The sequence below is a fragment of the Prosopis cineraria genome, unplaced genomic scaffold, assembly GCF_029017545.1.
Source record: "Prosopis cineraria cultivar Desert tree isolate PC_DT_omini unplaced genomic scaffold, ASM2901754v1 PC5, whole genome shotgun sequence".
Classification (NCBI taxonomy): domain Eukaryota; kingdom Viridiplantae; phylum Streptophyta; class Magnoliopsida; order Fabales; family Fabaceae; genus Prosopis; species Prosopis cineraria.
The window spans coordinates 35,089,986-35,100,272 of record NW_026555336.1 but is presented as its reverse complement, the minus strand read 5'-3'; the positions used below and the strand labels follow the sequence as shown (position 1 = coordinate 35,100,272).

General features: G+C 33.0%; 1 protein-coding gene and 1 non-coding gene across 2 annotated transcripts; both read right to left on the bottom strand.

Annotated features, from left to right (window-relative positions):
* Positions 1-675: 675 nt before the first annotated feature.
* Positions 676-748, bottom strand: TRNAR-ACG (transfer RNA arginine (anticodon ACG)). The gene has a single exon. It is a non-coding gene; the product is annotated as a tRNA-Arg (tRNA).
* Positions 749-5,304: 4,556 nt separating this feature from the next.
* On the bottom strand, positions 5,305-8,794 carry LOC129312005 (chaperone protein dnaJ 16-like). Its single transcript, XM_054954540.1, has 11 exons — positions 8,424-8,794; positions 7,736-7,859; positions 7,493-7,575; positions 7,228-7,339; positions 7,038-7,142; positions 6,803-6,853; positions 6,521-6,610; positions 6,322-6,430; positions 6,072-6,220; positions 5,938-5,991; positions 5,305-5,827 (listed from the first exon to the last, which is right to left on the bottom strand). Exons 1-11 carry the CDS (start codon positions 8,558-8,560, stop codon positions 5,615-5,617), a joined length of 1,227 nt encoding a protein of 408 aa, XP_054810515.1. The 5' UTR covers positions 8,561-8,794; the 3' UTR covers positions 5,305-5,614.
* Positions 8,795-10,287: the final 1,493 nt, after the last annotated feature.

Below are 10,287 nucleotides of genomic sequence, written 5' to 3'. Positions count from 1 at the left end.
ATTTTTTTTACTCTTTGTTTTTTATTTAAGAGTTATGTTTGAAATTTTACTTACTTCTATTCTTATACTTTTATTGTATTGATATTAATAAAGTTGGTAAAAATGACCACTGGGGGCTTGAGATTAATCCTTCAAAAAATTTAAGCATAATTAAAAAGATTTTTTTCCCAAGTGATGCTCTTTATGTACGTTTTCAAGAATTGAATTCTGAAATAATATTAAGAGGTCTAAACCACTATTTTGCAAGGCTTATGTGATATGGAACTGATAAAAATGGGAGAGGAGTCTCTTTTTCTCTCTGTCCTTTTCCCTCCACTTTTCTCATTTTTACCCTTCATTCATTCTATAATTTAAAAAAATTATTTGATAAAATGATAATGAATGGTGAAGATTTGAGAAGTAGAGAAAAAAGGAGGGAAGGAAAAGGAGAGACCCTCCTCCTGATGAAAACAATGTCTATCATGGAAACACAAATCAAACAAAAATTTCCGCAGACGAAGCGAAAGCTCAGCGAAGATAAAAACTTAGTTCATTCGTCTGAAAAAGGCTGTTTAGTGTCGGGCCTAGCCCAATAGAATAAGCTTTTTGTTATTATTATTATTATTATTTTTTGGTCAATGGCTTAGAAACGTTGACAGAAATGAATTGTAGTCACCAAAATAAAACGTTGTTTAACGACTCCACTGGGGATCGAACCCAGAATCTCTGGTTCCGTAGACCAGCGCCTTATCCATTGGGCCATGGAGTCATTTGTTTGATTGGTCAGAACATATTATAGTTGTATCTTGAAATTAAGTAACATATAGTAAAAAAACATTAGTTCTATAGCAATTAGTTTGAAATGGATTAAAAATTCTGAAATCATTCGTAAAAATTAAGGGAAATTAAATTTAACTATTTATAGAAGAACGTGTACTAGTGTTTCTAAAATACTCCTTCTGTTAGTCGTTTATATTAGAATTAATATTATCAACATAATTTATATATTATTTAAGAATCTAATTATAGATATGATTTGGAAAAAAAAATAAAAATAAAGACGGGATGCGAAGCAGATTGATATCTTGCATTTAGAACCAAAACAAACATCTAATTAGTCAGCCCCTACATTTAATATTGGAGGTATTAATCGACTAGTTAATTAATTTAACAGGAAGGGATTAATGTCCGCTGCCAATTCTTGTATTTCTTTACACTTACAATTTTAACTGTCAAAAATTAATTGTAATTGGCCCCCATAAATGAGAGTCTGGATCCGTCTCTGATTTTTGGATACATTGACTGTAAATGTTTCATATATTTTAATATTAACCCGTATTTTTGTTTTGGCCCAACATTGACCCGTGTTATTTACTTAGCTCTACAAAAGGACCAACGAGTAACAATGCATAAAACAATGGCGTGTGTGTGTGTGTGTGTGTGTGTGTGTGTAAGCGGACTAAGTATTTGGTGGACTTTGTCTATATACATTGTAATTAAGGTCATTTGACCAGAACATTATCTATTCATTTCTGGAATAGGCATCTTTCGATTTTTTTTTTTTTAAATATAGGTCAGCTGTATCTTTCAATTGAAGCAACTATGAAGGTTGATAAATATAATTATATGCCCTCGTTTTAAAAATTCAGGTCGGTTTTATATTACAAGAATCAATTCCCTAAAATATCACAATGAAAGGGTTGAAAAACTTTTCGTGTAATTAATTTGCATTACTATCACATTATCATTGACCGAACATAATTGCAGGTATTTTAATCTTCTGAGGTGTGCGTGTGTGGTTCATCACGCCAAAAAGAGGAAAATGCAACCCCAAAAAATGCATCTTCCATGTATTTGAACATACTTATATATATATATATATATATATATCTCTCTCTCTCTCTCTCTCTCTCTCTCTCTCTCTCTATGTGTGTGCATCATATCATAATTTATTTACACAAAAATGAAATTTGATAATTTGCAATAACCACCAGGGCATCATTTTTTTTTTTAATCTGTAGTCATACAAAAGATTCAATATTCAGTAGAAATGGCAGTAATGATTGACATAGCAGAGAAAATGAGTAGTCATGAAAATAAAAAAATAAATAAATTTCTGTACCATTGAAATAACGATCAAGAAGGATAAAATTTGCCCCCTACAAACCAAAATTTAACCCCAACTTAATATAATAAATTTAAAATGCAATAAAATACTCCTTTTACTCTCAAAAAGCCATTAACTCTTGGTCTTATTTTAAGGCCACAACTCTTGGTGACGTTGGACACGAAAGCTTTGATTATTCCTTTCAATTAAAAAATGCATGAAATGTACATTAATTGTAATTAAATATCATTAATCAGTACACCATATGTAGTAGTACAACACAAATGTTCAGTACAATGACGTCTTCATATAAAAGAATCGTCTGCCAGCTCATGGCCAAGTTAAAATAACGTATATCCTTTGCTACTATATATTAGTGTATATTTATCGACTTGTGTTATTCAGACGAGACCAGAAAAGCATAATCAGAAAAACATACAACTCAAACAAAACATGGCATGGTCTTCGTCTTGGCTGGTGAGATTCACAGTGGTGGCAGCTTATATCATAGTTTTGGTGGCTGTTGTTGGAGCTCACGATGGGGAGGATCATGGTTCTCCGTCTCCTCAACCAGAACCACCGTCTGTTTCGTCTTCAAGAAGCTTTACTACTTATCCTCTGATTGCTGGATTTGTTCCTTTTGTGCTCTCGCTTCTGTTTGTAAGGGACTGGTGATGAATCTAGGTCCTCGTCATTCATTCTTTTTATGCAACTTCTTCAATTTGTCTCTCGAAAGATCCTCCGTTATATATATATATACATATATTATGTATTCTTCATATGTATGCTTGTTTAATTGAGGTTTTCGAACAATACTGGGATCTGCCTACGTTGTGTCCTTGTGTATTCTTGGATGTATTCATCTACTGTGCAGTGGATCAATGTTATCTTATTCTTATGTGTATGCATTCTTATTTCTCTCTCTCTCTGTCTCTCTCTCTACATATACACATATTCTGATGACGAAGGTGGTTTTGTTACTTAAATGGTCTGGTCTGATGCCAATCATACAGATGTGAAAGATTGGTAAGTTCATTTTTTTGGGCAAAGCAACTGATTAGTTTGGAACTCTTGGACAGGGGTCACGAGTCAAAGGTCTCTCTGTTTTTTTTTTAAATAAAGTTTTATGATATCCAACACTACTAAATTAAATTTAAACATTATTGAGAATAATTAGGGGTAGTTTTGTAGTGTAATTTTTTCCATCCACAATGTTCAAATTTTTTACCTTATTTGAAAAAAAATTGAGTTGCTTTTAGCTTGCTAAAGTAGGATGTTAAGGTAGGAAAAATCTTTTTTTTTTGGGGGGGGGGCCTGTGCGCAAATTTTGGCTTGTTGAAGGTGATTGATGATTTTAAGACGGGACTGATAAAGAGAAGATGAAGAATCTAATCACTCATTCATTCTTGATTCACTCCCAGTGGGTTCAGTTCCACGGAAGTTGAGATATTGTTAAGGTATCGATTGGTTACCAGAAAAGGTTGAAATATAATGAATTGAAAAAATAAAAATAAAAGTAAAAGTAAAATGATAAAAAAGGATAGGTGAATTACAGTCCAGTTTGATTATTAGAAAGAAATGAAATATAATGGATTGAAAATAAAAATGAATTAAATAACCTTTCCCCTCATAGTAAGCATGATAAAACTCATTAATGTATATTACAAATGTGAGAATCATCATACCCTCCAAAAATTTTATGAATCATGATTTTCAACCTTATAAACTAAATTATCCTTCCCCTTTATGAATATGTTCACCTATCTCCTTTGATTATATTATTTTTACATTTATTTTTCAATTTATTCCATTCCATTCCATTCATTTCTAGTAAGCAAATGGACCTACATTCACAAGAGAGAGAGAGAGGTAATTAATTTATAGGGTTGAAAATCATGATTCATGATATTTGTAAAGGTTATCATGATTTTTACATTTGTAATATATATTAATGAGTTTTTATTATACTTATCATAAGAAGGAAGAATGGCTTAGTCTATTTTTATTTTGATTTTTTTAATCAATTTCATTTCATTTCTTTCTAGTAATCAAATTGAACCTAATGTATAGTGGATCAGCCAACTTTGAATTGATGAAAAACGAGAGAGATAGAGAGAGAGAAAGATCTAACCACTTTTTTTTTTTTTTGCCCAAACAAAATCTAGGAAAAATGGCAGAGAAAGCCTTATGATAGATAAAATGACAGTGGGAGCCTAAAAAATTGAAAATTTATCTATGCATAAATAAGTTGATAAACATGTAGTTGTGTTTGAATCAACTTTCAATTGTTTTCAGCTATTTCTTATTTTCTAAAGGCCCTTACTATCATTCTCTTAAATATATAACCATCTTAATTGTTTTGCTAAGTGGAAACTGCAACCCATTATATGTTGGCCTAAAAAAGTGGCCTGATCATTTATAGGGAGAATGATGAGGTCCCTTTAGGTCTCAAATCCTAAACTTTTAAAATTTACAAGTTAAGTTCTTAATTTTATAATTTATTATGATAAATTTGTAACTTGTATTCCAAATTTTAACAAAAAAATAAATTTTTTTACTCTTCATTCATATTAAAATTTTAAAAATAAATTGCAAATTCGTTACAACTAACTTACAAAATTGAGAGACGAATTTATAAAACTTAGGATTTAAGTTAAAACTTCTCTGTCATTTTCCCTTATTTATATTATTTACATAAAAAAAAAAAGTTTTGAAGATACATGTATCCATGCATCCTTACATCCACGCATACATGGTTAATATCTAACATCATAAAGATTTATATTAAAATTTTGGTTCAAAAATGAATTGAGCAGACTTGTAAAGAATTGTCAATAGCCTTTGGGGAGTAGGTGCATGTGTGAGTGTTTGTATTTGACTTTTTTTTAAAAAAAAAAATCCTGTAAAGAATTAAAGCTTAGGGTAGTCCGCGTGCACGAAGTGACCTTCCAGGCTTCCACATCTATTCTGATTTTATTTTTTGTAAGTAAAACAAGCAGTCAAATTTTGGCATTTACGAAATTGCTTGCTTTTATTTGAAATGCATATCACAGCAAATATGGTTACAGCTTAACAAGTTGACTGGAATGACATGCTTGCTTTAATTTGAGGTGCATATCACAGCAAATATGGTTGCAGCTCAACCAAGTTGACTCAATCAATTCAACATGAAACCAAACATGCTTCTATTCTGCACGGAACACAGCTGGCTCGAACCATTTACAACTATAAATGCTGATGAGCTAACAAAAGCTATGTGGTAGAAAAGAATTTTACACACACAATGAGATATCACCCTTGGCATGCTTTAGAGATGGAACTCTTAATGAAACTGTCTTCCAACAGTTAGCCGTTGCTTTGGCATATCCTTCCTCTTACCCATTCAAAATGCCAATACAAAGAAGAATACAGACCACCTGACTTAGTTTCTCTTTCGCATTCAGAGTACAGATAATTTCGACAATATTAATTCCGTACTAGATTCAACATGGAGTGATAAAAGAATTTGTTTATACCCTGCTTCTTACCCTAGCAAGCTTTTCTCTTATCAGCTTTTAAGTGGATGTTATACCATTTCTTCTTCCTCAGTCGTTCCCTTGTATATCTCTTCTCTCTTGCTTGGCCACCTTCTTGTTCCTCCTTGGAAGAACTTTTACTCTTCCTCTTCGTCATACTTCGTTTTAATGGAGCAACAGTATATGATGCACGTATTTCATTCCTTTGCTTAAGTAGCTCATCAATCTTCACCAAGAATGAAGAATAAACAAAAATTCAGTGGATTTCAGCCCGGAGAAAAGAGAAGGAAAGGTATGTTGATTAGGAAACCCTAATCTCATCAAAGACAAACCTACCGCTTGCATTTCTTGTGTATATCTACTTGTCATCTCTGTAAATTGTGCCAGAACCTATCAAGATTTAATGAAAAACGTGAGCTTTGATGAAATGTAGTTACATCCATATACCCTGCTTGTGTCCAAGTCCTGACCTCTCGGTATTCAGACTCAAAATTCGTTAGGCCCGCCCTTTTAGATAAAATTTGGTCTTCTACACTTCTCAGATTTTCTTTTTCTTGACTAAAAGGCGCAGCACATAAACCTTCTATAGTGTAGCTTGCACTTCTGAAAAAATTGTCACCTGTAAGAAATTTTGACAGCATATAATATTCAGTTCCTATATACTATAATTACAATCAAGAAATATAATAATCACCACTGAGCTCAGAAGTATGCACATACCATAAACGGCAAATACATGAGTACCGGCCTTTAGTTCTGTTAATTCACATGGTCGGAACCCATCTAGCTTTCTGAAAAATGATGCATCAGGATCCTTAGCAGCAGCTGTCTGCAAAAAGGTCCAAGAATCAAATTATCATAATTAAAACAAAAGTGACAAATTTTTAAGTGAATATATCCTTTTACGATAACCACGTACTGAATTCATGGTTTGATCCAACTGATAAACAGGAAACCCAAGAAAATACATTCCCGCAGAAGTTACCCTCCCTGCTTTTGCACTGTCTTCCTACAACAAGAATTGAGTAAACTTCAACAAATTTCGCTAGAAGGTTTGAAAAAAAGAAAAAGCGTGCAGAAATTACAAGAAAGGCACTAACTCCAATAATCAACCAAACTACCAAAATGAATCAGAAGTCATTCCGAGGAAAAAAGAGAATCAGTTCCTCCCTCTCAAACTGACACAGGAAAAACTTAATACCTGGAGTGCAAGACTTAGTCCACCAGTCTCTTCTTGATCAAAATATAGTAACTGTGGAATTCAAACATATTAATATTGTAAAAATATAAACAAATTTCACATATCTTCATGGAGTTTGGTTTGGGAGGGGGGGGAGTATCAATGTGGAACGACGAAAAATCTTAAGATCATCAGATTTAAAGTAGATGGCATGCAATCTTAACAGGAATGATTATATAGCGATTTAAATCGTAACCTTGAACTTGCTTTTGTCTGATGATTGCACTCGGCAAACAAATCCAACCTGTGCTTCTTCTTCTGATAATGTAACTGAATAAAAGTGAGCACATTGCTTCTCAACCTATCAGATGATATCAACAAAAATTTAATAAGAGACAACTGTGAATTAAGAAGGCCACAAGAAATTGAATGAGAAAAAAGCTCACCCTTTTAGATATAGGCAGCCCCAATGGAAGTGGATGAATGATCACTGCCCCATTAAGTGCCTCTTCCAAAACGGTTGCTGATACAGTTGTCTTAATTGGCACCCCAAGTTTACTGACACAATTGAAGATCATTGAGGAGAGGTCGTAAAAACAGCAGAGAAGGGGAGCATTCAAAACAAGGAAATTGCTCGTTAGAGCCAAACTCCTTAGAGCTAAACTAGAGAAACAACAGCATGAACGGGCAGACAATTTTTTTTTTCCTCACCTAAAAAGTGCTGCAAACATTGTATTCACAGCACCTAAACTCGAAAGATCCAACTCCAAGTCTTGGTTATCTGATTCAACAGCCTACACCGAATCATGAGATTATATCATTAGCATTCCATGTCAAAACTAGATAAAAAATGATGTATGGGGGTCTTCAAAATTGATGAAAAATTTAAATCTGGAAAGGCTGATGACCCCCATAATTTCATGATGCTTAATACCCAAACACAATTTCAATCACCTCAAAACCAGAAGAGTCATACTGACGGCGTTTTTCAGGATCTGACAAGATATTATATGAAAAGGTGGCCTCTTTGAACATATCCGCTGCTTTGGGATCATTAGCATTCTTGTCAGGATGATATCTGCAAAAGGAATGAACAATTTCTTAATTTTGTTCTCTACATCAATATTTTAGCAACAAATGAAAAAAAAAAAAGCATATTCAAACAATAAATGCCACAAAAGCTTAGTTGTCTGGTTTCCAACAAAATATAAGCCCTGCCCCAATCTTATCCCTACGTATTTTCACTCAGCAAAAATTTAAGATATGAACACTACATTCCAGTTATCTCGAAAGAAGATATACCGACATTCTTAGTTCATGACACCCTGAAATTAATTAAAAATCTACGAGATCAGCGGAAAGAAGCTTTGATGAATGCTCTAACATTTGCATCGCGTCGTGCGTCCTTAATATCTTTTCCCTTTTGCATCCCTCCAATTACCTCATGTCTACCCTGTCGAACTTAGAATCCAAGAAAAGTGATTACCACGCCTACAAATCTCAAACATAAAAAAAAAAAAAAAGGTACATTCTCAAAAAATTTCAGACTCCACAGTGAACAGCAAGTTAATTATCTAAAAGCCCCGAAGCTTACTTCAGGCGCAAGAATAAACCTCACAGTGGAAGAAACATTTAAACATACTTGAGTGCCAATTTCCGGTAAGCAGTTTTAATTTCTTGATCTGTTGAGTTCAGAGAGACGCCGAGAACCTCATAGGGGTCCCGCCGAAGCTGCTTCACATTGTCGCGCTTCTCCGATTTTGATGTATTCGTCGGCATTATCCAAACAATTTACGCTCGCAAAAACCTAGAACTACTCTCCGGTGGCATAAAAAAACAAGAAATCAAGAAGTTGAGAAGAAAACTTCTCCGGCGTCAGGGATCATGTTTCCATGGAACTGATCGGCAAAATGAGGTTTTGGGAGGAACATTGGAAAGGTCTGAAGGTGTGAAGTGGAACTTGAAGTGAATGGAGCTTGAGGCCTGAGCTCCGGAGGGGAGAGAGGTGGAGACTCAGACTGAGACCGAGACAAAGGAGGGCCAGAAAATGGAGGGGAAATAAGATGTTTTGTCGATTTTTTAAATATATTTTAAAAATTTTCGAATACGAAATTCGTTGCGGCTAAGTGACACCTCATGCTGGTGCGCACTGCCCCTCTAGAGCTTAGCAATTGGCCGCAACAGCAAACTCGCCGCTTGGTGACAACAATATTGAGAATAAAATTATAATTTCGTTTGGGCTTTTGCCCTGTTCTTAATTAAAAAAATTATAATTTCATAATGTTTAAAATTTAATTTGTGTGCCAAAACTTTTTTTTGCAAATATCAAATTATTGACTACCCGTATATGACCTTAAAAAATATTACATAATTTATTTTTAATAAAAAATCAATATATTAAAAAAAATAAAAAGAGTTCTACAATAGAATAAGTCTAAGAACAACACCAACATTAACACACATAAACTTAAGAATATAAATCAACAAGAGATAGATTGAGAAATTAAAAACATAATACCATAGTTAAGAGCTTCCATAATGAAATATCTTTGTTGAAAGTTATTCAAAAATTTCTGCTCATAACAGATAATACCAAGAAAACTTGAGTTGGCAGATGTTAAAAATTACTGTTAACAATCCAGTGAAGTAACAATTGAAAACATATGAGGTTGAAGAATCTTGAATCTAAATGAGATATTTTTGTCAAAGAATATTTTGAAATTCTTGATTGTTGAACCAAATAGAAGCTTGACAGAAAATATTGCCCCGTCCCTTGAATTTCTTTAACCACGTATTCCAGCTATCACAATTAATTAAAAATTCAGCAGAAGTGGATGAGCACAGGTTTGTTAATTGATTTCATTGCGATTACATAATTTAATTGAACAAGAATGATGACATAGGCACTGTACAGAAGTTTTTTTTTTTTTTTTTGTTTTATCGGTGGCTTGTGCTCTAAAATATAAGCATCCCTTAAAGTTGAGTGATTTTGCAAGGTGGCTATTGATTTCTAATATAAACCACTTCTCAGAAATTTATGGGATTTAAAAAAAAATTGTTAAAAACTGAAAACAGTTTATGTTATTAGAATTGACAAAAAAAATTATTTTCTTTTTTAAAAAAATGCGCTGGGCTACCCTCTATTTGGTGGGAGGAGATTATGAAAAGAAGGTGAGAGGAAATTTTAACTAGGTCAACTTAAAAGTAATTGATAAGTGAAGTTATGAAATCTTAATGAAACATATAAAATGAAAGAGTAAGAAAAATTAATTTTAAACTTTTCAATCTTACTTCTTCAAATTTTTTTCAATTGAACTCATAAAAATATCACATTTCCTCACCTCCACTCTCCTCGATTAAACAAGTACACAAGGCAGTAGAATTTCTGTAACGTGACTTGTATTTCCAATTATAAAACTTTCTTGAAAAGACCATACTTTCTATATGAGGACTTATTATGGTGTACTATTTATAAATCATGGGTTTTTAAAAAATTTATATTACCC

Excerpts from the sequence above, each read along its gene's own strand:
- LOC129312005 (XM_054954540.1), bottom strand. The coding sequence starts at position 8,560 with ATGCCGACGAATACATCAAAATCGGAGAAGCGCGACAATGTGAAGCAG. Across the intron at positions 7,860-8,423 it reads TACCGGAAATTGGCACTCAA|ATATCATCCTGACAAGAATG; the intron begins GTATGTTTAAAT and ends TTCCTTTTGCAG. Across the intron at positions 6,431-6,520 it reads TGGATCAAACCATGAATTCA|ACAGCTGCTGCTAAGGATCC; the intron begins GTACGTGGTTAT and ends ACCTTTTTGCAG.